The sequence below is a fragment of the Channa argus genome, chromosome 3 (assembly GCF_033026475.1).
Source record: "Channa argus isolate prfri chromosome 3, Channa argus male v1.0, whole genome shotgun sequence".
In the NCBI taxonomy this organism is placed as follows: Eukaryota; Metazoa; Chordata; class Actinopteri; order Anabantiformes; family Channidae; genus Channa; species Channa argus.
In genome coordinates, this window is record NC_090199.1 from 26,611,168 (window position 1) to 26,636,872 (window position 25,705).

The window sequence follows — 25,705 nt, forward strand, 5'->3', positions numbered from 1 at the left end:
AGGACAGACAAATGTATTCCAGGCGAGGTGACGACAGCCTTGGCACAGGTTTAGTTAGTTGAGTTGCTAAGATAGCTATTACTTTGTCAGTAGGAATATTTTAAATACATTTGGATGAAACAGCAAGCTAAAAATGTTTTTGTGTCAAAGCTTGGAGTATCATTACCTGCACAATGACCACTTTATTAAAGCTGAGATTTTAGCTGGCCTTTGTTTATTCACCCATTTACACACTGATGACATGCAAAACTCTTGCCTGACTCAATGTTAATGACGTGGGGTTCAGTGTCTTGTCAAAGGAAACTTTGAAATATCAAACCTAGTGAAGTTACAAAGTTATTTTCAAACTTAAAATAACCAGTAACGATACTGGTTGAATGTAAAATACCAAGACCTGTATATTCCTTTAACAAATGACGAAAAAGCCTATAAAATATTCACTATATTGCCAACAGTATTCGCTCATCCATCCAAATAACTGAATTCAGGTGTTCCAAGCACTTCCATGGCCACAGGTGTATAAAATGAAGCACCTGGACATGCAGACTGCTCCTACAAACATTTGTGAAAGAATGGGCCGCTCTCAGGAGCTCAGTGAATTCCAGCGTGGTGCTGTGATAGGATGCCACCTGTGCAACAAGTCCATTCGTGAAATTTCCTCGCTACTAAATATTCCGCAGTCAAACCTCCAAAGTCCCTGTGGCCTTCAGATTAGCTCAACATCAGTGCGTAGAGAGCTTCATGGAATGGGTTTCCATGGCCGAGCAGCTGCATCCAAGCCATACATCACCAAGTGCAATGCAAAGCGTCGGATGCAGTGGTGTAAAGCACGACGCCACTGGACTCTAGAGCAGTGGAGACGCGTTTTCTAGAGTGATGTATCACGCTTCACCACCTGGCAATCTGATGGACGACTCTGGGCTTGGCGGTTGCCAGGAGAACATTACTTGTCCGACTGCATTGTGGCAACTATGAAGTGGGGGAGGGGGGATTATGGTGTGGGGTTGTTTTTCAGAACTTGACTGGCCTGCACAGAGTCCTGACCTCAACCCGATAGAAAACCTTTGGGATGAATTAGAGCGAAGACTGCGAGCACTGTGTATTATGTATTTCATAAACACACTCCTAAACCTGGTGGAAAGCCTTCCCAGAAGAGTTGAAGCTGTTATAGCTGCAAAAGGTGGATATTAAACCCTATGGATTAAGAATGGGATGTCACTAAAGTTCATATGGGTCTAAAGGCAGGTGATCGAAATACTTTTGGCAATATAGTGTATTTTACTTAATCAAAGTTAAACAGCACCAAAGTAGTGACATGCCCATAAATGTAGAGCTGAAATAAGTAAAAATTGTACAAAAGTATTCTTTTGAAGACGATATTTACTTAGAAATTGCAAACGGTTCCGTACAAGTGTGGGAGTAAGAAAATTTGATATGGTCCTGTTAAACTATGACTGGTGTATAAAGTGTGTAATTGATGAAACTCAAATGAAAGATCCGAATGGTCCCACAGGGCCCACAGATAAAAATCTATGAAAAAAGAGAAAACACACAATACCAAATGTCAGTATTGCTAACAAATTCCAATTTAAAACATCATGGGGTCATGAAGAGTTCGATTACAAAATCTATTTCAAACATTTCTTAATTGTTATAGTGATTTCATCCCTTGTTATTCTAATATGATTTCTAGTAGGAAGTGGATGTTATTCTCCAATTCTTGTTTTCCCCAAAGCAAAGTATAATGCATATTTTAGCATGAGAAAATATTACAGCGGAAACAAACCCCACACATGAAGATCCATCAGTTTCCATTTCTTCAGTAAAGACACAGATTCTCAAACTAAACGAGCTTTCACACTTACAGTACGTTTACTTACATTAACCAGTAAAGGAGGCGTCTGGCTGAGCAACTGGCCGAGCCACTTGTTGCTTCACCTTCTGGTTAAAAGCTTCCAGCTTTAAAAACAAAAACAATAACTTGCGAATAAACATGGAGAAAAACATTAAAAGCAAATGGCTGCACTATGATTCCAAGAAAATCAGCACCCAGTGTTAACACAGTTTACAGCATTGAACTTTGTTTTGAGGTGGTATCATGTGTGCACACACATAAGTGCATATGTACCACTCTGTATATGTTGTAAATGCATGTTCAACCAATCTAATTCATAAACACCGCTTTTTTGGCATTTTTTTTTTTTTAAATGTTACAATGTGTGAACTCCACAGCTAACTGAATGCAGTTTTCAGTAAAAGGTCTCATTATACTTCCACTTCCCAATATAAGGTAGATGAAAGTTCACAGAAATGACATATCACATTACATTTGGATGATTATAGAACTAAATTTGAAAAAGTAGGCTGAAAAAAAAAAGCCAAATTAGTGATCACAACCTGCAGCTGCACAGTAAAAATACATTTACTGTATAAAGTAGACTACACAGGAACAGCACATCTCAAATCTGATTAAACATGTATTTACACAACAGCCCACTGACTTTTTAAAATCCCTTACTAACAATGTCTTGCTCCGAATACTGAAGGACCTTTACAGAACTACAAGTTGATCTGATTGAGTTATTGAAATTATAGGACTAAAACGTCAACTGGGAATTTTGAAATTTCATGCCAGATCCGCTGATGGTTTTAGGAGGGAAGTCATCTCATTCTGAGTTGGAACTACAGAGGAACGGATTTTCCATCAGAGTTAGACAATTATGTCTCCTACCTTATGTAGACCCTTAAACTTAAAGAGTCCCCACTGACTGACAGCAGAGTGGACAAACACAATAGCAAGTTTGCTTGTGCATTAGCTGAACTATTAACAGTGCTTGTATGTCACCACGTTACATTCACAGCTGTATTCTCTAATATTTGCCCTAACAAAATGTGAGCTTTAGGCCTTTCATTAGGATTGATGTAGTAGCAGAGATGTTTTATTGGATTGAGCTTGATTAAGCAGGTGTATCTAATAAAGAGGGCACTGAGTATTATGATTATTGGAATTTGGAAAAGAATGGACACCAACACTTATGGCACGGAGATGCAGTGCTTTGAGCTAAATGCTAACATCAGCGGGTCAAGCTGCAGAAACTGCAGCTGAGGTTGATGAAAATTGCAAAGGAAATGTGGTAATGAAAGAAAAGTCAGAGGATAACCAACATCGTCACAATTCACCACTCGGGCACCGTGAATATCTGTAGAAACGGTTGTAGAAAACAAACCAAAAGGTGCTGAAACAGACTTAATTTACCAGAAATCTCTTTAAATTGAGAATTCAAACTTCACTTAAACACTACTAACCTTTTTCCTCAGGTTTGCCTTGATTTCCTCCTCTGTTAGCTCTCGTTTTACTTCTTCTGGCTGCTCAGCTTCTTTGACCTGTGATGAAACTTCAACATTCAGCAGAGGACTCTGACTCACTACCATTTGTTGCTGTTTCTTTTTTATCCTTTCTTCTTTTCTCCTTTCGAGGAATAAACGACGCCTATTCATGTACTTTTTCTTGTTCCCCCTCCTCTTGCAGCCGTTGGTGAGTTGCTTTATGCACTTCTTCTGGGGTGACTCCTTCGTGCTGATGACCTGGAGGCAGCGAAGGCCCGATGCTGATCCAATCTGCCCTTCACTCGTTGACAGGTCTGGATTCAGAAAAAAGCTCATGTCTTCCCAGTTTTTATGATGAGGGTAAACTAGATTAGGTGGTGCTAAAGGGCGAGGAAACTGATGATAGGGGTTTTGCAGAATAGGAAAGCCACTGGGAGGAATGGCCCCCTGGGGGTAGGTCCAGTAAGAATCTTTAGAAGCACTGTAATTGTCACTGTGGTAGGCAGTGCACTGGGAGTACTGGGAGGTGTAATGTTGGAATGAAGAAAAGTCATTAGTGTGTGGATGGGCATATGTTTGGTGTGGTGGATGTTGATAGTCACTTTTGTCTTTGTCTCCGTGACTGGGCCTGACTGCTTCTCTGGCTTCCTGGTTGACATCTCGACCTTCTGATCGTTTTCTGCTTCTGCTGCTGCCTCTGGAGCGGCTGTGCTCAGGTGTTCGCCTTTGTTTTGAGTCCCTGCTGCGAGAGCGCTGAAGGCGAGAAGGACTGGGACTAAAGCTTCTGGAGGTTGACCTTGAGGAGGAGGAGGAGGAGAAAGAGGAAGAGGATGAGTTGCTGTAATGTCTGTGGGAGGCCCTTAGATGACTCCTCTGCTGCCCTCTGCTGTCAGTCCTGTCTCTGCCTTCATGTTTCTTTCCATACAGCCTCTCCTGAGTCCGGTCTGCAAGTTTGCTCATCTCTTCCACTTCCAGGTTCAAGCCCAGGGTTTTGAGAATATATTGCAGCTGTTCACGTTGCTCATCTACCTTTGGCTTTTCTTCTTCTTCCTTTGCAGTTGGGGGAGACTTCGATCGACTGCTAGAGCCAAAAGAGCCGTATCTCCTGTCATTCTTTTCCCAGTCATCAGGCGAGGAGCGTATCTTGTCGTGGGATCTTTCTTGACTCTGTTGTTCAGCGTTCCCCCCTCCACTACTGGTCTGACTGGGGCCTGGCATGACGGCCCCACTATTCGATTGCTGGTTCTCACTCCTGAAGGGAAGATCAGACTTGTTCTCCGCAGCAGGAAGCTGAATTCTTAGGACCTCTTCACCTAAAGGAAGATCCTCACTGTCATCGTTGACAATCCTGCTAAGTAAATCCATGTCAACTCCTTTGTTGAGCACACTGAGGAAGCGCTGAAAACCCTTGTCAGCACTGTTTTCCTCCCTGGCTGACAAACAACTGTTTTGGCTGAGTAGAGGGCGTTTGGCATGAGGTACCTGAGATAAACAGAGAAAACCTACTGTTAAAGCCTTTATTCCTATGAATAAAATTCATACTTTATCATCTTTTACTAAAAAAAAGAAAACAGAAGCGGTTCTGTTAAAAGTACCAAATAAATCTGTATATGGAGCTGATCAGTAATTTTTTTATAGGGTTGGAGAAATAAAGATGATGCTGACTTTGCTGAACAAACAGTTTCTGATGGCAAAATGCCAAAAGCTGATGATTCATACGACATGATATCAGTTACAGAAAACTTTGGCAGAGCTTCCTATCAGGTACATTTTATTTACAATAATGTTCCTTATCAAAATGTTTTGTTGTTGTTTAAACTTATCTACTGATGAAGACTAGACTGTCACTTTTAACGTGAAATTCAAATGTTGTTGAATCACATGAACAGCAAATAATTCATTCATTATTCATTCATTATTATCACTTAGCCTGTTCATTGTTAAAGTAGGCTGGAGCCTGACACAGCTGTCCCTGGGCAAGAGGTGGGGTACACCCTGGACAGCATGCCAGTCTATCTCAAAGAGACAGACAGACAGACAGACATTTCACACTCCCACTAATTAACCTAACATGCATGTCTTTGGATTGTAAGGGGGACACCTGGGAACCCACAGGAAACCCACACACTTACATGTTTGTGATGGGAGATTCTGAATCAAACTGATGCTGCAATAATCAGCACCACATAAACTCAAAATCTCTTACATAATATAATTAAACGTCTATCCCACTTAAAACATCATAAAACTAAGAGTTTAACAATGATGATTATTAGTATGAAACATAATGTTAGAGTGGACAAAGTTTCTATAAAAAGGGTAATAAAATTATTAGTTTTAAAATAAAAGGTTGTAATAATATAATTATGTAGTAGTGCATTCCACTATATAATAATCCAATTGCACAGTAGCTAGAATTTGATAACAATTGATTATTGTGATCTTTATTTAAAAAAAAAAAAATGACAAACCTCTATGGTGGAGGATAATACACGGGGGTCACTGTATCTCTGCTTCATCAGTGACTTCACTCTGAGTTTCAGAGGATGGTCTTCACGCAGCAAACCATCTTTACGTAGCCTAGCAAAGTTTGTTTTCTCTTTCGGTGACTGCACCTGAGCAGGAAGAGAGTGATGAATACACAATGCACAATAAATTATCGAAAAGGCAGCTTGCAAACTCGAAGCCACTTTAGGTGCAATAGTGCTATGAAACAGACATATTACCCAGACTATGACTACTACTACTACTACTACTACTACTACTACTTACCTTCAGAAAGCTGAGAGAATGCCGTTGCTGCAAAATTCGTTTCACCCTGTCTTGAAGAGTTTCACCATTGCATGCAGCCAACTGTTGATTACCGGAGAAGCCTGGTGTTGTCTTCATCAAAATAGGTTCCACCGTTTTCAAAGCAAGGGCAACTTTCTTCTGCATTATTTGCTCCTCTATTTCTTTGAGTTCTTGCCGCTTTCTTGCCAGCTCTGGATCCTCATTATTCATCTCCAGCATTTCTCCATCTGGGTCCTCGAATTCAGGCTGCATATTGCAAAAGTTATGGGAGGACGGATTCAGATCCTCCCAATCCACATTCACTTCTATGGTGTTGTGTGGTTCATTTGCAGTGTATCTTGAGTATTCACAGTAAGGGTCACACTCATTATTGGTACTTGAGGCATTTCCCATATTAATGCAATTCTGTTCACTTGGGTGCACGTTTCTCTGCAGTCTTTGAACAGCATCTCCCCAGGAAAGTGGGTTCATGGTTCAGCAAGTTTGTGCACTCTGAAGTAGAGACGAATGTGGGTTAAACATCAGACTTGTATGTGCTGTTATCAGTGATTGTACAGTAACTGGTACCTATCACCTGACTTGACAGAGACAAATAATGAACATCCTCTTTGCTACCTACGCAAAAATCTGATCAGGCTACATTGAACCTGTGAACCAATACACACCCACAAATATTTCAGTACCCCAGACATTTATTTGGCTCACACGTCGACAGCTGAAGAAAGCAAACTCAGGATTATTAAAAAAAATAATATAACGTGGTATAATGCTCGTGTAAATCAATTAGTCCAAACACACAGTAAAAGTGACCAAGCTAAAGCCTGTGTTTGTGGGGTTAGCTTAGCTTGGAAGCTACCAGACTGTTTACCTACTGCGGTTGCTCTAACGGTCCTTTCTTCCACCACATCGATCAACAAGACGTTTTGAGGGGGGTGGTGTTGTCCTGAAAACAAGGTGCTTGGAGTATTAAATGCCCGATTTCGTAAGTTCCAGTGATAAACAGGACAAGCGTTAATGTTAAAATTAACTTGAACTAAAAGAGGCTGCTGTGAAAGTGTATATGCGGATGCTATTTGCAGCGCCCTCTGCTGTCAGGAGGACACAACGCAGCAACACCGGCGTCTGTGTGGTAAATGATTCTGACATGATATCAGGGGGTTTCGTGTGTTGTTCCGCACGAAACGTGTTCCGCACGTTAAATTGGACGCCCTTCCTGCCGCAAACGTCCAGTTTTTATCCGGGCACCAGATTTTTCAAAAGTCAACAAAGTCTTGGGGGTCAGTGAATTGGGCCCCTAAATCACTAAGAAGGATGCTGCATCTGATAATGTCACCGTCTCCATCAGCTCCTGGCTTTTGAACAGTGGGCAACATGTGGACAGATCTTCTCCAAGTACACTAAGGTTAATGGATCTGTCACATTTCTCAGAAGCTCTGTATTCCTTTTGCTAAAAGCACGACATAGACCTGAAATGAAATTCATAAATAGATAAGAGCTTCTGGCTAGAATCTGTGTTTTCAGTAATGTTTAGTCCTAGAATAAAGTGCAGTTATCAGTACAGCTGTAACAAGAGTGCAGACACAATAAACACAGTATACAAACACATGTTAGCAGCTAGGTGCCACCTGCTCAAGGCCACGTTTCAGACAATGATGGTTTAGTCATCTGGACTGTGTGGAGCTCCAGAAATCAACAAAATTTGCACCACACTTTTCTCTTCTGTGGAAAAGGTTTTTTTTTAAAACTCAAAAACAGCTGGTGCAATTTGTTAAACTAGAATCGCCGTTTAATATAATGAAACTCAGATATTTATACATTATTTTTGTTTGTGTGTACACCAAAAGAAAACTTAGATACAAAGCACATTATGTTGGTATAAGTTCACCAAAACGTACTGGAAACTCAATACTTAATGCTAATTTTATGAAGGTCGAAGGCTAAACCAAAAGAAAACAATTTTAAAAACTTACAGTTGTGTTTCAACAGATTTTAAACAAGATTTTTGAAGACAAAAACACATTCAGCACATTGTGTCCATTTTATTTAATTGCACGAGATTGTGCTGTGTCAACACTGAATGCATAGCGAGTGCAGAAAAATTATAGTCTACAGAAACACATTGCATAAGAGAAAACTACAGCTCAAAACAGCAATACTTTCCTACTCGGTAATATTCTGTTTTTCTCAGTTGAATTATGAAACATTAACAAAAAACGAAACAAACAAACAAAAAAAACAGTACACATTGTTTATTATTTTTAGGTCCATGTGCATTAGACAGTACACAAAGAAGCACATAAGCAACGTATTTTTATAGAGAAATACATAAACTCTTCTTACATCATTACTACTGCTAAACACAGCCAACCGTATTTTTACAGTGGGTGTGTTCTTCAAATTTGAAGGAAAGTGCCGCCCCGCACAGGTGAAGCTGTGCACTGTACAGATGCAAGCGTGAGACTACATTGCACATGCGTCATTTCAGTGTAGACACAGCATATTAACATATTAAATTGTGGTTAACTACAGTTCATTTTAGCTATTTTTTTATTATTGACTTTTATTTTGATGCTGTTGAATGAGTTGGTTGCAAACTTGACTTGTGGTTAAAACATGACTCTGAAGGCCCAACTCCTTACTTTATATCTTCTCCTATTACGACAGAAAAAATATTATTCTTTTACCTTAGGTTTTAAAGTCAACCATATGCAACTGTCATCATCCAGGTTGTTTGGTTTCAATGACCTGCAAACATCGGGGCCTTGACACCGTTTTTGATTTTTGTGCCGTGTTTATGGATTGAGTTGGGTTTATATCCTGCAGATTGGAGAAGGGTGACCGATGATTACCGATGTGTTGTGGAAGCAGGTGACTTGTTTGAGTGAGTACTCCCGGAAATATGTTCAGAGGTGGCATACGAGGGCAAGGGACGAAATGAGGCAGATGAGGCAAGAAAAGCCTGGGAACAATATGAGGCAAATTTGGAGCCAGACCTGGAGGCAGAGCTGAGTATGGCAGCAGTGGACAGTTCACTGGTGAGTATGTTGGCATCACTGGTGTTAGAGGTGCTTCTGATACAGTGTATGCAAGGTTTGGAGGAAATGCTTCTAATGCAGCAGGGACTTTCTGGGAGCTAGTTTCACTTTTCTCACTGTCTTGTAAAGAACTACTGCTGCTGTTCTGGCCATATTCCACAGCTTGAACAACCTTTATGTGATGTACATCTGTTACATTCCTCTGAGGACTAGAGGAGTCTTTGTTTAAAGAGTAGTCTCTATTAAAAGGGCTCAAATTGGATCTGCTTGAAGAGGATCTACTTGTACGTCTAGGAGAAGACACTCGCTTCGTTTCCCTTTCCTTACTTCCTGTACAATTGTGACTCCAGTCACTATCCTTCTTTCCATACAACCGCTCCTGGATTCGATGTGACATTTGCCCCACTTCTTCAAATCCCAAATCCATGCCTATGGCCTGCAAGACATCCTGTATTTGCTTGTGCTTGTGCTCATCCTCAGGTGTCAGGGTTACCTTTTCCACCACCAATGGAGATCTGGATCTGCTGTTTGAGTGGAAGTAGCTTTGTGCTCCATCACTGGTTTGTAGAGACTTTTCCTCAGACAGAGATTGTACCGCCGGGCTGAAGGACCTGTGATGAGGCTGTGGAGAAGCCACTCTCTGGGATCCCTCGTGCTCCCTCCAGTAGCAATTATTCTGATGCCTTCCTTGTTGCCTTACGGCAGAAACGGGAGATTTCTGCCGTAAAGCAACTGCAGTGTTCGTGACAGAAACTGGAGAATCATCTGGTTGATCACAGGTTCCGGTAGAGGTCTGAGTAACTATCTTGGTGAGCATGGCCACATTAACACCCTTGTTGAGCACATTGAGGAAACGCTGGAAACCCTCAGTTGACCTCTGCTCATTAACAGCGGGACTTTGGTTGGAGACTTCACTCTCACATTCTTCATGAGACTAGTAGAAAACACAGAAACAAGTTTATGAAACTAATGCCTGATATCAATCTAGTGATGAATAAATTTGATGAAAGGGTTTGCATTCCCCTTGATATATAATTACAAAATTACCTTTAAATTCTGATGAGAAAATGTTGAACTAGCCGTATATGCATTAAATATTATGCTGATGATCTTTTTTATCTTTGCCATTTCAAAATAAGATGATGCAAACTTCAGCACCCCACTACATTATTTAAATATTAATCTCTTATGTACAAAATAAAAAACACCTTAAAAGAGACTGAAGATACAAACTGATCTGACATGATTTATCATATTCAGACCAGTATGTCAGTGTGTATCTGCAATAGTCAGAATTCAGACATAATACTGCACCTGTATGTTTTTCAAAGAACAGACCAACAACTTCTGAAGTTAAAGAAAAAGCAGGTTTTGGTTTAATATGTACAATATGTCTCCAAATTTTAACATTACTGCTCATCAATCCAGTATTTTACAAGGACTCTTATCTGTACTTTGTTTCACAAAGTAGTAGAGGGAGCAGTGGGTTGGTTAATTGTAAATCACTAACTCGATCCCTACTCTAAGTTCTCTGAAACTGAGAATTAAAGAAAAAAAAAAAATCTGATTTCTGACTGAATTTAGGAATGCAGCCATATCAATTTTTAAAAAATCATTTTAAAGCGTGTATAGTTTAGCTTATCCCGTGAGTCCGGGGTCGCTACAGCGGATCATGTCTATTTGGCACAGTTTTTACGCCGGATGTCCTTCCCGACGCAACCTCCCCAATTTCTACCGGGCTTGGGCCGGCTGAGTAGGAGTAAAAAAATAAATAAAAATCTTCCGCTAAATGTCTCAACAAACTGCTCATGTTTTCACCTATATATGCTAAAGACTTGTTGCACATGTGTTGATGGGTATTGTCAGGATTGAATTTACATGCTAAGCAAAATAACACAATGTGAAAACCACCACCTGTGAGATAAACCCACCTGTTTGCTGGATCCATTCAGTGGAAATGTTCTATTTTGACAGTGATCCTCATAATTCCTCGGGGAGCCATTCCGTTCTCTGGATTTGGTGTAACTCTGTTAAGACAGGTGAATATTTATTAAAAGAGCAAAATACTGGGGACATGTAAGATGAATCATACGTCAATGTTAAGACACAGGCTCACATTCCAGTTTTCATGTGATTTACCTTAGAAGAGCTATCATTTGATTGTGTCGTCTCTTGTGAACAGTCCCAGCTCCTCTCGTGACGCTCTTCATCTTTGTGATACGGAGATAATGGTCTGTAATCGTAACGTTGTTTCCTGTAGGTGGACTCCTCTTGCCACTGCCTGTGTCTAAAATCTTGAGGCGCTTTCTTTTCTTTGTATTTGAAATCCTCTTCCTCTGGTAGTGTATGCTTAAAATCCTTGGATACATTTACACGTGAAAAACTGTCCGAGTGCCTGTATGTTTTATCCTTAGGATCAGGTCTGTATCTGTGCTCATCTTTGGAATCTACGGTATACTTGTGCCTTTTCCTTTCGGAGGCACCCCAGTCCGGAGAAGACACCTGTCTTCTCACTGGGCTCTTTCTACTCCACTCTCTGCTCAATGAATCCTTATTGTACAACCTTTTTGGTGAGTACTCTCTACCTTTGCTTGTCCTCTCTGTGCTGCTGTGTCTGTCCCCACAATATCTATGATAGGAATCCTGTGATGCATCTCTGTAAGGTTTGTGCCTTTCTTCCCATCTGTCATCATACTCATCCCACTGCTCTGATCTTCTATCACTGTATGGTCGTCTGTCACTGTACTCTGATCTGTTTGAGTGTGTCATCTCACAGCAACTCCAGCAGATGAGTGAATATAAAATACTGTAAAAGAAAATATAGCTTTAAAGTGCTGAGATGACCTCACATATACTTTATATGAGCTCTTAAGACATATGCGTTCATCTTGAGAGTAAAAATGTCCTTGATTTGAGAATATAACATTGCCGTAGTCTGGCACTCCTTGAGTATAGTGAGATCTGTTTATCAGACATGTCACCTAACTCCATTCAGTCCCACTAAAATCTAAAGCAACGGTGTAATAATAATCTGACACATTCGACCAAGCCGGGTAACTCTATTGGCCGTTAGCATTGGCTTGGCCGTAATGACGCTAATTAGCTTTAGCTAGTGGAAAGGAAAATACTCAATTTTAAATCAGCAACCACATTTCGAGTGGTTAGTTAACAGCAGCATATTTGCTCTAAGTTAACCTCTTTGGTCTTGTGTAAAAAAAAACCCGCTAGCGTAATTACAATAAGAGCTTAAGAGCACTGAGCTGTTTTAGTTAGCTTAGCTATGCTTGACATAGCTTTGGCTAGCAACCTAATTTTGCATTACCTTTCCCGTTGAACGACCCCACTTCCTTTAACGGGTACCAGAGGGAAATATCAAGTGAAATGACAATTTTTAACAAAAAAGCCCGAACAACTACTGTCAAACAATTAACGCTAGCTAATATTTGACACCAAGATTTCGTTTGCAGGTGGTGCACTTCACCACTGGGATACTTGATTTTCTGCCTCCTTTTTCTTCTTCTTCTTCTTCTTTAGCTGCTTCTTCTTCTTCTTCGGGGTTTAACGAGGGTTGGTAAACTAGCTTACAAGTCAATATCCGCCACCTACTGGACTGAAGTGTCGCTCAGGAGATTAGCAGGAAAACTATAAATTTAAAAAATCTCTTTTCTGTTCTATCTCAACGTGTACATATTTAAAACATAATTAAAAGACTATTAACCTTCAATTATGCCTTCTTTATCACCAAACTCGTTTTTTTGTGGCGACACTAAACTCCAACATATCAGTCATTCATTAAGGTTTTGTTGTTCTTTATGTTCTGCAGTAAAGAACAAGAAAACCTAAATGAGTGACTGTGAGTTGTGGTTTTTTTTATAAGGTATGTTGTCCAAACTAGTAAATGAGAACACATGTCACCATACAATGAGACATTAAGCGGTTGGATTATTAACCATCTTTACAGGCTTTGTTACTGCTTTGTTTATGTGGGATTCAAATTGTGACTGACATGAAAGTAGAGGCAATTTTTCTAAAGACAACTTTTTACATGTTAAAGTAAAAACAGCATGTGTATAAATGACACCAATAACGATGACTGAAATGGGCTCAAGTTTCAAACTCTTGGTTCTGTGTCTACAAGCTCACTGTCATGACTCACAGTGACACGAGTGGAAGTGAGCCATTGTTGATGAAATTACTAATCTTTTACTTTTATGAGAGCTACACTCTTCGTTCCTCGGAACCGTTGACCTTAAGTACTTAAAGTCCTGCACCTTCTTCACCTCTGCTCCCTGTAACCTCACCGTTCCACCTGGGTCCCTCTCATTCACACACATGTATTCTGTCTTACTGCGGCTAAGCTTCATTCTTCAGTTTTCCAGAGCAGACCTCCACCTCTCTAGATTTTCCTCCACCTGCTCTCACTACAAATCACAATGTCATCTGCAAACATCATAGTCCACGGAGATTCCTGTCTAACCTCATCTGTCAGTCTGTCCATCACCAGAGCAAACAAGAAGAGGCTCAGAGCTGATCCTTGATGCAGACCCACCTCCACCTTAAACTTTCGTTTGTGTGAAAATGATTTGTCTGGCACATCTACATCTACTGAGGAGTGGGACAGACTGACCATCTGGTTAAAGCATTATCTCATGGTCAGGACTTTGTCTGGCAAGACATAAATACAGGTTAGTGACAGTTTAGCTGTGTCACTGTTTAAAATGGGTTTTACTTTCACCCAGCTACATTAGTTGAAGATTATTCACGTTACTTTTTCCCAGATAAAATAATACAAAATCCAACTATTACAAAATACCCACCTGTCAATACATAAATACAATATGATCAAACTACAGCAGCTGTGCTGTTTTTGTGCAACTCCAGCTGCGAGGGGAATTTGGCTCATAATTTTCACGTTACTCTTACTCTTTTAATTTAAAATACATTGTTTTATAGAACGTCTTCATAAAGTAAGTTGACTGTACTGAGTTCGTACAAGAGTGATCACAGAGGAAAGTAGTTTTGTATAAGCTCCACTTATACTGTACACATGGAAACACGAGACTCTAGTGTGGAAATATTTTAATATTTGAGCACTACAGGGGCCACGAAATTCACAACATACTCAGAAAAAAATATGCACTTTCTTTATTAGATCTTTCCCTACAGGTAGCCATCAGTCAAATGGCAACCACAGAATGTTAAACAATGCCAAAAGTACAGTATTTGTGGAACATCACACAGCTCTATGTAAGCGCCTGTGTACTCTACATTTATAATCTCACTAATGAGGTGCAGTCATGGCTCCCAGGGTACTACAGATGATACAAATGCTCCAATCACACAAGCAGTTTAGACATTTAATCTGTGTTAGTGATGGAATGGAGTCAGGGATGTGCGTTGCTGTCGAGTGAGGCGGAGGCCGATCAGATGACGAACACTGAGTTTGAAACAGTCTCAGGGCCTTTGTCTGCCACTCTGTGAGCACAAGGGATGTCCACCTGAGGGCACTGCAACAAAGGATTGATTAACACTGCCAACGTTAGGGCTTTAATTCTCTAGCCAAGCCCATCAGCACAGTATAAAGTGTCCTTTAACCACAGGAAACATTGATACACACGTATATCAGCAAGTGCATCTCTTAAATCCTCCTACCTCTTCACTGGTAGAACTTAATCTCTGTGTCCACGCAATCAAAGAACAAGTCCCCCAGTTCTTCTCCTGGTATCTCTCCACTCAGCATGGCAGAAATCTCACTCAGACACTGCGACTCCAGTTCTCTCAGGATCTCATACACAGCTAAACCCACGTCCTAAGACAGAGAGAAAAAGGCAGAGAGAGGGATGTCAAGACCGCAGTAACATCTGCCTTCAGCCGGACTTGGTTCTCGTTCATATTTTAAACTATCACACTTGGCCCACTGAGAGTGCTACATGTAATTCGACCAGACATCTGTAGCGAGAGACACAGACCTAATAACAGTAGTTACACACCTGCTATCACACGCTTCCATTTCCTCTACAAGCTAATCTGGGTTTTAACATTGTCTGGCTGCTAACCAAAACATCCAACAGTCCAAGACAATATAATCCAAATTTCAGTAAGAACACACAGTAGGACATATGAGGGAAAGTACAAAATTATACACATATAAATTGAGCAGTATATAGTTTTTACATTTAGTTTAAAAAATATATATCTTTGTGTGAAAAGAGTCAAATTTAAAGTATTCACCAAAACACATCATCAGAATTTTACAATGCCACTGCCAGCGCTACAAGCACAGACACACTATAATGTGATCCTTGATCTGGGATGGTATTGTTAAACCGATCCTTCCAAGAACGTGAATTCTTTTTTTATATACAAGGTAAATTCCCCCCCAAAACATCTCAAATTGCTCTCTATTACTGTGTAACGTCAAAAAGAAGAAATAAAATCTTCCTTTTAATAAAAGTATTGAATTCATAAGTACTAAAACTGTGTTGATTAATTATTATATTCGGGAGTTTTGACGCTTTAGCTTTACTCTATGTCATCTGGTCTGACCAGGAGTTGGATTTTGACTTACATCTGTGTAAATTGTGTGACATCAGTTACTCAAGTTGCAGCTTTTCTTACACTTTTCTTTTGCTCTACTGCTATAATATGTTTTTGCATTATTTTTTGGGTGACACTTGTGACTCTATCTGTGAGTTAAGTGAGTTTTAGCTCCCTGTTTAAAACATCTGGCTTTTAACTTTAACAGGGTTTTGGTTCACTCCCACCACTATCATAATGTTGTGTATTGTATTTCCACAGTGGTGGAAAGTAATGAAGTACAAACACTTTGTTACTGTACTTAAATACATTTTTCACATATCTGTACTTTCCAAAAGTAATTTAATTATGGCTACTTTGACCACTACATTTAAAAACAAATATCTTTACTTTTTACTCCATAACATTTCACATCACATTTCATAAATAAACCACTTTTTCAATTTTTTTTCTCAAAACTAATGTCAGTTTTTCTTCCATGATCTTATTTAAAAAGACTTATTTGACACATATAGCAGTGCTCAAAGGGAGCTGGTACCCAGTAATTCTACCCTTTTACGCTTCCTGAACTTGAAATTGGGTAGTTGGGAAATAAAACTGAAAAAAGCATCAGATCAAATAGTTAATCAGCTTCAACTCATAATTTATGTCCATTAATTAGTTAATGTTGCTCATCCATGCTCTGCTGGACACTGGTCCACAGAAAAGTACAGAGAAAAAAAATAGTCAAGTACTTTTAATACTTAATAAAATATAAATCATGCACTTACTTACTTTTACTTAAGTATAAATTTCACCAGATACTTTTAGTTTATATGTACTTTTACCTAAATACCGTATTTGAGTACTTCATCCACCACTGTGTGAGTGTGTGTGTGTGCACTCTATAGTCTTTAAAGACAGTGCACTGACCTTCTTTTTACTATCGTATCTTCTTTTAATTACCTGAGTTTTATTGTAATACTGTGGCTAAATTCAGAGCAAGACCCTTGAGAAAATGATAAATGACAACATTTAGACGGAAACACGAGTCACTTCAAACACGTCTCTCAGCTAAAGAGCTTACATGGATAGTGCGTTTCTGTTTTGAAGTACCAATACCTGCCTACCTCCCATGTCTCTGGTTGCAGTGTGGTCATGACTGAAGCCCTGCTCGTTGGCTTTAAATGTGTACTTGAAGTGTGTTTATGTTTAGTCTGTGCTCCTGCTGGGTGTCTTGTCTGCTCTAACTGTGAGGTCCCGTTGTGTTTGCTCTGGCCTGGGAGTGTCAGCTCGCCCGTAATTAATCAGTTCAACTCTCAGTAAAATTGATTCTGCTTTGAATGTGTATGAAACTATTGTGAAAAACTTCCAGCTCTCCCAAAATCTGTGCAGGACAATCATTGACCTAGGTGGTCCATTAGTGCCCACCGGGTTGGTCTCCATGGTGCCAAGTGCCACCTGGTGAGCCTTGTACAGGTCGTGTCTGCGGTCCACCTTGCTCTGAAAGCGAGGCTGCTTCCTGACGGGGTCGTCCGGGCCGAACTTTGGGGAGACCACCCTCAGCACTGGAGCAGAACAGTCCGAGAAGATAAAAGGCTTGAAAATAGACCTACCAGGGTAAACATGGGGTGGGTAACAGGGAGAGGAACAGGAAAGAGAGAAACGCATACTCAAAAAACAAACCATCAACCCCAAGTAGAGATGAGGAGATGAGAATATCAGCGTCTCAATGACGGCATATTGTATGTGGGATCTACTGTTAATACATTTTTTATCTATATTATTTTTTTAATGTAGCTATTGTTGCTCAAGCTAACGGTCTGGTTTTTGTTTGCCATCACTTCTACTGCAGCTTTGCTTCCCCTAACAGAATCTCCCACACACCAGAAGTGTATCCAATATCCAGTGTTCTCTGCTGGAGGTTTCTGTTTCAGCTCAACAACGAGCAACTGAAGAAAACTGCACAGTGGGAGTGTATGGGAACCACACGAAACCACAAAAAAAAAAGTAGCAATGACATATTCAAGCACTGCACACATCTAAAACAGCCACTGAGGCATTTAAGGCACAAAGATGTTGCTTTACCTCACAATTGTTTTTCTGAAAAATAGAAAAGAACTATGCAAATTTTTATGCATTTTGCTGAACATGCATAGCATAGAAACAACGTCTCCCTTTATATCGACAAACAGCTGCAGCACGTGCAGAGTGAGGCCTGACATTGACCTGCAGAAACATCCACTGACTTCCTGAATTTTTCCAGCATATGTTTCAGTCAAATCTCAAAATAAGTTCTGCATTGACTCCCCCATGCCATCAATAAATGCTGCCTTTTGAACCTTTGCTGATAAGAGTTTGGAAGGTCTACATTTCCTGAAAACAACCATAAATGTGGATCATAGAACATGTTCAAATTGTCATTTTGGTCCATCTGACATGAGCTCAGGCCTCAAGAACCCGGCGGCGTTTTCTGCACAGAATTCATTTTTGGCTACACCTCGTAGAGTTCAGTTTAATGTCAGGCTGTAGTGTGGATGCAGTGTAAAACTGTGTAAAACTACAGTTTTCCAAAGTAGCTTTGAATCCATGGGTCTATATTCGTAATTATAGCCGATGATTTCTCGCGAAATGCCGCCTAGGAGTTTCAGTCTTTGAATCTTTTCAAAATACTACACTGTAGATGGCCAAAGACTTAAATTATGTGCAATCTTCCTCCTTTCGTACTGACTGACAATTCTCTCATGAAGTAGGGTCACGACCTTCTTTGCTTGCAAAAACAGTCTTTGGTGGATGCTACCCAATGATTAAACCCTAACCTGTTACCAATTAACCCACTGATCTTGGAACCATCCAGCACAGTGTTACTTGAATATTTTATTAACTTTCTAGTCAGACTTTGCTTGACAGTGCTGCAGGCTTCACATTTTAAGTCTGCTTGTATTTACAAAATACAATTAAGTTGATTAGTAAAAACACTGAAAATCTTTTCTTTTTTTTTAATCAGATAAATAAATATTAAAGAAAATAAACAAATGCATTTTAGAAAATACACATACTTTTCTGTAAATGGGGTTTGCACTAACTATTTTCCTTCTCTGTTATGGTTCTCACCATTTTAGCTTTTACCTTTTGTTTCTTTTTTTTTTTTTTTTAGGTGGCCACACAGAAGAGCACACACAGAAATAGTGTTTTGGAATTAATAGTTTGAAAAACAGTGCAATGGGAGTTCAATGTACTACTGTTTGCAATATTGTGTAATATAAAGTAAAGGGGCTGTTTCCCTCCTTAACTGATTCTTAGTGTATCCAGTGACAAACCTGGAGGGGTCTGGGGTGGCAGTGAAGAAATGGATGCAGGGCAAGCTGGTGTCTCTAGGCAGAACAGACACCATGCTGCCAGTGGTGCAGAAGCCTCCAGAATCCATGCAAATGCCACTGGGTTTGTCCCTCAGGATGGACATCATCACCTCTGCTGTTACTGAGCCTGAGACCAGAAACAGAGTGAATGACAAACTGCCCTGCACTGCCCAGTCTTACTAACACAGACAGTATTTAAAGGAAGGAAAAATCCTGGAGTTGACCACACTCACCATCATGCTGCTGGAGCAGCTCTGTGCCTCCCCTGTAACGCCGTTTGGCCAGCTCCATCCTGGCGGGCGGGTTCTCGGGGCTGAACACCTTAAAGAAGTTGAACTCTCCTTCCCCGTCCCACCAGCCGTGAGCCTGGGCCACACTCCGCAGCTCCCGGTGCTCTGCTGAGATCTCAGTGCCGATGGTCAGCTGGTTGGAGATGTTCTTCACTCCCTCTGAAAGGAGCACGTGAAGACACCTTATCAAACCACAATTTGGCTGCTGCTCATTTGGAACATGTCACACAAATAACAAAATTCCCTCCATTTAGCCAGAAACACATTAATTAGGTCTACGAGCCTATTTGTGCTGCATTTGCATACACACTGAGCAGAGCTATTTGCAAGGTTTATCTCCACATTACAGACTGATCCAACCCTGATGAATAAGCATCTTCACCACAATTTCAGGATTCACTGAATTATATAACACATCTATATAATCTATGGTCTCGAACAATGAACAAAGACATCTGAATGTGCTTTATTTGCTTTTTATTTAGTGGCCCACACTGAAGAGAAAACATGAGTCACATAAGCATTTAAATATTTCATATGGATTTTCAAACCTCTCGTGTGGTTTAGTGTTGATTTGCTCTTTAAGACTTTAATGCAAACTTTAGTCTGGTTCAGCTTTAGTCCTGTAGATGGTTATAGCCATGTTGACAATGAAGGTTTTAGGGATGACGGAGACAGTGTGAGTGTCAGTCCACAACTGTGGTCCAGACTACTGGACTGGTTTGCCATGGAATTGTGAACACACTCACGGTCATGGGGGCGGTCATGGTCATGACCTGTTGACCGTAGAGACTCCCTGAGTCTTCTTGCACCACTAGCATGTTTTTATGTTTTATTCCCCAACCCAATACTTTGAAACATTTTGCCAAATGAACAGATTTTTACAATCATCTAAAAAAAGTCATGATATGCTTTTTTTTTTTTTTTTTTTGTATTTTTAGTCATAAAGTAGCTGTTGCGATTAAAGGTGTCAAAAAGCTAACAACCCTGAAGTTACAAATACATGAGTTGCATGCATGTAGAAAAAAAAAAAACTAATCACACACGCAAAAAAATCTTCATGTTCTCTTCATGCTTCATGTTCATGCTCTCATAGACTTTCACTGGACCCGCCCAAAATGAATGGGTGTGCACGACTGCAGTTGGGTCCATTTTATAAGAAAAAATCAGCAGTTTGTGGAATTATAAGTGATGCAAAACTATTCCAGAAGAGCTCCAGGATAAAAAATATAAGCCCCTCATTTTTTTATAATGTGGCCTCTTTAACTTGTCCCAATCAGTGTTTCTAGTATTTTTACACTTCATTTTTTTTGTCCTTTCTGCTTATGCTGTGACTTCAGCGTCGCCACAGCGGATCATTGTCCGCATGTTGATTTGGCACAGTTTTTACGCCTGATGCCCTTCCTTGGACCGGCACTGCACAGCTGGGGAGGGGAATGGGCTGTTAGGGGCTGTTCAGTGTCCTGCCCAGAGACACTTTGACACATAGTCGGGACCGGGGATCGAACCACTGACCCTGTGGCCCGTGGACGACTGCCTTACTAACTGTGCTACACCTGCCCCTTTTCTAGTATTTATACAGTATATTTTATTAAATATTTCGATAGGTTTCTGAAGAATTTTCCTTCTTTAAAATATAAAGCAGCAAGCACAGACACACAGTGGTCCACTCTCAGACCTCATTATTTATAATTGCATTCAAACTCCAAGAACTTTCTACTGCACAAATTGCTGAAAACACATGTTCAAGGGGTACACACACACACACACACACACACACACACACACACACACACACACACACACACACACACACAAAAATGGTGTAAGTTGGTAATGCTACAGCTTCATTTTATCACAGTCAAGTGAAAAACATAAATACATATTTTCTGCTTAAGTGAGACAGCTGAGTAGTCCACTCATATTCAGCAAAAACTTTAAACTCTATAACTAAGTAGTAAATACATGTAGTTCGGTTGAGCTCTCAGAGTTAACAGACATAAAACCAAACATTTCAGCACCAACGCAACCAAACTACTGTACACGTATGCTTCACCCTGCACCCTCAACATCCTTAACCCCTCATTCTTACCTGTGACTTTCTGTGCCACCCACAGCCTGCCAGCAGTTTCCAGCACCCAGGCCTCATTACGGTCCACCAGGAGGAAGGTGTTGTGGTAGCATAAAGGCTCCGGGTCCTCCCTGCACTGTCCCCCCTGGCCATGCTGTTCCAGGAGGCTGCTGATCACCGTCAGTGCCGCCCAGGCACTGTCACTACGCTCTAGCCCCAGTCTGACGATCAAAAGTTGTACTGCTTTAATGCAGAATGTAACATTTCGTCTAAGGATTCATTATGTTGTTATAAATCGTAATTCGTTCTCGATCAATTGTTGGATCTGTTAAGCTTTGCACAAACCATGAAGATCAGTTGAATTAGTTGGCAAGCGTCACATGCTCCTCTGCCACATGCTTAATGGAACTTATCCTGGATTTGACATTCATTTGGACACAGTCCATACTTTTTATTCACAGTGATGAACAGATAAGCACTACACTTCAACAGTACTTACTACACCTGTCATAACACGCTTGTGACAATCGACACACCCTTCCCATCAAAGGCTGAGAGGATCAAGTAGTTACTTCCACTGAATATATCAGTGGAAGTATGGAAAACAGGAAACGGTTGCTCCCATCAGCTAAAAGGATTATTTTACTTTATTGCTAAAACCGAATAAGGTGTTTAGAATCCATGTAGTTTTTGCAGGAAGACAGTACCAAAAGACTTTTGGTGCTCACCGAACTAAGTCCATGCCGAGCAGAGCCTCATGGGGGGCCACTTCCGCTCTGGTCCAGACCGCCTCATTTCCAATGCAGACTCCCTGATCATTGGCTCCCATTTCAGCACCCCACATCCAGGCAGGTTTGCTGAGGATGACAGCATGAGTGTGCTCCACCTGAGGGATCTGGATGTAAGTGCACTGCAGATTTAAAAAAAAAAAAAGAGAGAGAAAGACCTGAAGAGAGGGATTGAGATGAAAGAAAATAAGGTTGTTGTTCATACTAGAGTCGCATTACATTGCACAGGATGTATTTGGAGTTGTCTGACTGGCAGGTTGTCACTGATACATACAAGTATATAAGTACTGGTGTATACAGTGTTACAGGATGTTTTAGGTTTGTGTGTCTCGGTCACAGTTCCATATTTAATGACAACCATCCTCAAGTTTGATATGTGTTAAAAAAATAAATATCGGCTGATGTATTTAATTGGATTAGAGGAATATAAACGCCTGCCTTAAAAGGCCACAAATCAATTATTTCTTAAAGTCTAAATGAGAAAAATTTAAGCAATATTCCAGTTAATCTCTGCCCCCCAGTCAAGAAATAGTCCAGCAAGTAAGTAACCTCCCAAAAAGCCACAACGTATGGGTTTTCCATGTTAGCCGAGATTAAATTAACAAGACAAAATGTAATCCATGTGAGCTTTAGAGATAGTGGTAGGTGGATGGTTATTATAGCTTTCAACAGAAAGCTATAATAACCTTAAGGCTTTTTTTTTTCCTCATCTCAAATCTGCTCACTGCAGCTTCATATTTAACAGACCTGGGAGAAGTCTTGATTTCTCATCTAAGGTAACTAACTAACATACATCCGAACATAAGCAAAAAAAACCCAAAACATCACATCTCAGTTGACTTATTGGTGCCTAATGTTTTTTAACATATCTATACAACAGCATAGTTCGTGTATGGCCTTTCTGCGATGCTGTGTACTAAAGGATCAAGTTGTTCCATTTTAAATGAAGCACAGAGAAAACAGATTTGAGGAAAGACAAGAGTCGGGTGTTTATTTAAACTCATTTCATTGCATCTTAAAAGCTGATTCTTCCAGAGCTGCAGATAGGCCAATCTGTACAGGATGCAGCTGCTCACACAACATCTATTAAGACAAAGAGCCTCACTTTGCCACATTTCTAAAGCTCAGTAAGTCTGATCTGAGTACTGCCACTGAGCTAAAAGACAGATGTAGGTCAAAACAAGAGCTGAAACCGAAGCGTTTCATTATTGACCTTTAGTACCTTTCCCTTAATTGTAAGAAAAGTCTGTTTTTATATCGAGTTGCTGTGTAAATGTTTAACTGGGTGAGCCTGTCAGGTAGAGGTATTTTATAATGGAAATACTATCAGCAAATGTATTATCAGAATTGCAATGTGTCCAACCCTGGAAGAAAGCAGTACACTGGTCATTTGTCATTGTTGTAGGATTGTGGGAACCCTGGGCTGTTTTACCTCCAGCATGGAGCCTGGAGGGTGAGATGCTGCAGGATAGTGGGCCACCTCCTGCACCTCGTCCCGAGGACGGTCTGAGTTCTTCCCGAAAATCACATGGTCATCCCGCGAGCCAGGGGGTAAGGAAACAAAGCAGTCACATGACATGGGAGCCTCTGCCATCCTGCAACAAAGACACACACACCAGATGAGAGGGTTAGAGACATGACTGGGATGAACATAACCACTTCTTCATGTAAACACTCCTAAATTTGAAACTGATCCTCAGGGCCTGACAGTGTGCTTGACATCCAACACAAGTGTGTGTGACCATAATGTGAATGTGTGGAGTCAAGAGGAAGAGTTTCCTTCCATTCCCCACCCAGTTTTTCTTGCAGAAAGTCAGATTCAGCCAGTGAACTGCCCATCCCTTTCACACAGGGATTAGCAGGCAGTCTTGTGCACAGCACCTTATTGACTGTAATCTCCACAAATCCGCCCGCCACGTTGCTCTAGTGTCGCTTTCATATCACATTTGCGCCCACAGAAATTCGTTTTCGATTCGGGAAATAACGTGCGCCGATCGGCGCAGACGGAGCTTGTGGTGGAGCTCGGATTGGGATTCAGGGTAAATCCCAGAGATAAGGCCCGACTGAGCGATGTGCCCACATTACTGTCACTGGCCGGGTCTCTTTCCGGACGCATTCGCCTTTAGCGTGGGCTGAGCGCGAGAATCAGCCTAAGCACTAAATGTGTGTGAAGCAGAGCTAGTCTGCAGAAAACGTTACCTTTGTTGACTGGTGAGCGCGGACGGCCGGCGGGGAGAAGGCAGGTTGGAGATACCGAGTCACGTGACCGAGAAATCCAAAGGTCTGTACTTAAAGGTCTCGCCTCGTCTGGCCACAAGCACAGCTCACCGTCTCCCGGAGTCCGGTCTACACCTGTGCAAAGCTGCACAGCAGGCCTGGATGACGAGGGAGCTCTTCATCATGAGTCTGCCTCCCCTCCGCCTGTGAGTCAGAGCTGCAAAAAGCCACAGCCAGCAACTCGGTGCATCGAAATACCTGCGACATGCTGAAAGTTTGTATAATCCAGTGTGGATCCTTAGAAGTGAAGTTTTTTTTGTTTTGTTTTGTTTTTTTTTTTTGGCCTTCACATCACGTGTTGTGTTTCACCCTGGTTGCTGCTGCTTCCCTGCCCCGCTTCAACTCATGACCTCATGTCTGTGTGGGACTCTAACAATGAGCTGCACAAACCTCTTAGCTTGCATTCACTAGAGTAAACAAGTGAACTATCTCAAACGGTTCTGTAAAACAGTGTGAGAGATTTCCAAGTCAAAACAATAACCATCACTACAGATGGTGGAGCCTGACCCATACATCTCTGCCTCTGCTGCTATAGATTTGGTATTGACACACTCACTTCACTAGAAATTGCTTGTTGGACGTTAACAAGAAATATGTTTTAGCTTCTGGGTTTAGCTCACAGCATTTTAAGTTAGATTTTCGCCTTGAATCTAGGCCACAGATTTTGTGTAGACTCCACACAGACCCCTCCCCAGAAATATAACTGTATATTGCAGCCATGTAGACGCCGGCAACTGTTATTGGTCCACTCAGTCTTTTGCCAGTCATACGGACCATGTCCTTTGACATCTTCTCGTTTTCCTGCCTTTCAGTAATTTTCCTAAAAGTGACTGTTGTACATCTGTTAGCTCTAAATTCAACATGATCTCCCCGGTTTCAGCTAAACAACTAACGACAGCGACAAAGAAAACTCACCACAGTAGGATAGAAATGGTCATTAACAAGTTACAGGCTCCATATGTTTTGTTTTTTTCCCCCCCAACACTGTCCGCTATTTTTGTTTGCTACTGCACCACTGGTCCTATGTGGAATTGCATCTAATGCATATGTAGTACTCATTTCTAGCAATGTGCACAACCGATGTTCCAAATCACTGCAGGTGAAAGAAGGCTGCCATGATGCACAATACAACATGTCGTCAAAAGAAAGCAGGCCTATATCTGTGGCCTTCATAATTGTCTTGCTGGTCCCACCCACATAGACTTTACACTGATATGACGTAAAACTCCTAGATGGTGTGAAAGCTGTA

The 25,705-nt window shown here is 40.9% G+C and overlaps 3 protein-coding genes across 8 annotated transcripts; all 3 read right to left on the bottom strand.

Annotated features, from left to right (window-relative positions):
• Window positions 1-1,362: 1,362 nt before the first annotated feature.
• Window positions 1,363-7,586, bottom strand: LOC137123959 (pinin-like). Of its 2 annotated transcripts, none has more exons than XM_067498428.1 (6): window positions 6,993-7,586; window positions 6,100-6,612; window positions 5,799-5,942; window positions 3,307-4,809; window positions 1,881-1,959; window positions 1,363-1,530 (listed from the first exon to the last, which is right to left on the bottom strand). In XM_067498428.1, the coding sequence occupies exons 2-5, from the start codon at window positions 6,589-6,591 to the stop codon at window positions 1,882-1,884; spliced, it is 2,217 nt and encodes a 738-aa protein (XP_067354529.1). In that variant the 5' UTR covers window positions 6,592-6,612; window positions 6,993-7,586; the 3' UTR covers window positions 1,363-1,530; window position 1,881. The 2 variants fall into 2 exon arrangements, with proteins under 2 accessions (XP_067354529.1, XP_067354528.1); XM_067498427.1 differs by having other exon boundaries at window positions 6,989-7,586.
• Window positions 7,587-8,354: 768 nt separating this feature from the next.
• On the bottom strand, window positions 8,355-12,699 carry LOC137123960 (uncharacterized). Of its 2 annotated transcripts, XM_067498431.1 has the most exons (4): window positions 12,478-12,699; window positions 11,295-11,961; window positions 11,087-11,182; window positions 8,355-10,089 (listed from the first exon to the last, which is right to left on the bottom strand). In XM_067498431.1, the coding sequence occupies exons 2-4, from the start codon at window positions 11,922-11,924 to the stop codon at window positions 8,839-8,841; spliced, it is 1,977 nt and encodes a 658-aa protein (XP_067354532.1). In that variant the 5' UTR covers window positions 11,925-11,961; window positions 12,478-12,699; the 3' UTR covers window positions 8,355-8,838. The 2 variants fall into 2 exon arrangements, with proteins under 2 accessions (XP_067354532.1, XP_067354530.1); XM_067498429.1 differs by having other exon boundaries at window positions 11,295-12,699.
• A 1,518-nt stretch (window positions 12,700-14,217) lies between these two features.
• On the bottom strand, window positions 14,218-24,776 carry scrn2 (secernin 2). Of its 4 annotated transcripts, none has more exons than XM_067499209.1 (9): window positions 24,379-24,772; window positions 23,612-23,774; window positions 22,120-22,337; window positions 21,413-21,612; window positions 19,264-19,479; window positions 18,992-19,157; window positions 17,103-17,283; window positions 14,808-14,964; window positions 14,218-14,662 (listed from the first exon to the last, which is right to left on the bottom strand). In XM_067499209.1, exons 2-8 carry the CDS (start codon window positions 23,771-23,773, stop codon window positions 14,812-14,814), a joined length of 1,296 nt encoding a protein of 431 aa, XP_067355310.1. In that variant the 5' UTR covers window position 23,774; window positions 24,379-24,772; the 3' UTR covers window positions 14,218-14,662; window positions 14,808-14,811. The 4 variants fall into 4 exon arrangements, with proteins under 4 accessions (XP_067355310.1, XP_067355312.1, XP_067355311.1 ...); XM_067499211.1 differs by having other exon boundaries at window positions 22,120-22,301; window positions 24,379-24,767; XM_067499210.1 differs by lacking the exon at window positions 24,379-24,772 and adding an exon at window positions 23,973-24,110.
• Between the last annotated feature and the right edge of the window lie 929 nt (window positions 24,777-25,705).

What these genes read in the sequence shown, in the direction of transcription:
- LOC137123960 (XM_067498431.1), bottom strand. Translation starts at nt 11,924, where the DNA reads ATGACACACTCAAACAGATCAGAGTACAGTGACAGACGACCATACAGT. An exon ending in CAAATGATAGCTCTTCTAAG is followed by an intron (nt 11,183 to 11,294) that starts GTAAATCACATG and finishes CTGTCTTAACAG; the next exon opens with AGTTACACCAAATCCAGAGA. An exon ending in TGAATGGATCCAGCAAACAG is followed by an intron (nt 10,090 to 11,086) that starts GTGGGTTTATCT and finishes GTTTTCTACTAG; the next exon opens with TCTCATGAAGAATGTGAGAG.
- LOC137123959 (XM_067498428.1), bottom strand. Translation starts at nt 6,591, where the DNA reads ATGAACCCACTTTCCTGGGGAGATGCTGTTCAAAGACTGCAGAGAAAC. An exon ending in ATTCTCTCAGCTTTCTGAAG is followed by an intron (nt 5,943 to 6,099) that starts GTAAGTAGTAGT and finishes CTTCCTGCTCAG; the next exon opens with GTGCAGTCACCGAAAGAGAA. An exon ending in TATTATCCTCCACCATAGAG is followed by an intron (nt 4,810 to 5,798) that starts GTTTGTCATTTT and finishes TGTTTATCTCAG; the next exon opens with GTACCTCATGCCAAACGCCC.
- scrn2 (XM_067499209.1), bottom strand. Translation starts at nt 23,773, where the DNA reads ATGGCAGAGGCTCCCATGTCATGTGACTGCTTTGTTTCCTTACCCCCT. An exon ending in GGTGGCACAGAAAGTCACAG is followed by an intron (nt 19,480 to 21,412) that starts GTAAGAATGAGG and finishes TGCTCCTTTCAG; the next exon opens with AGGGAGTGAAGAACATCTCC. An exon ending in GCTGCTCCAGCAGCATGATG is followed by an intron (nt 19,158 to 19,263) that starts GTGAGTGTGGTC and finishes TTCTGGTCTCAG; the next exon opens with GCTCAGTAACAGCAGAGGTG.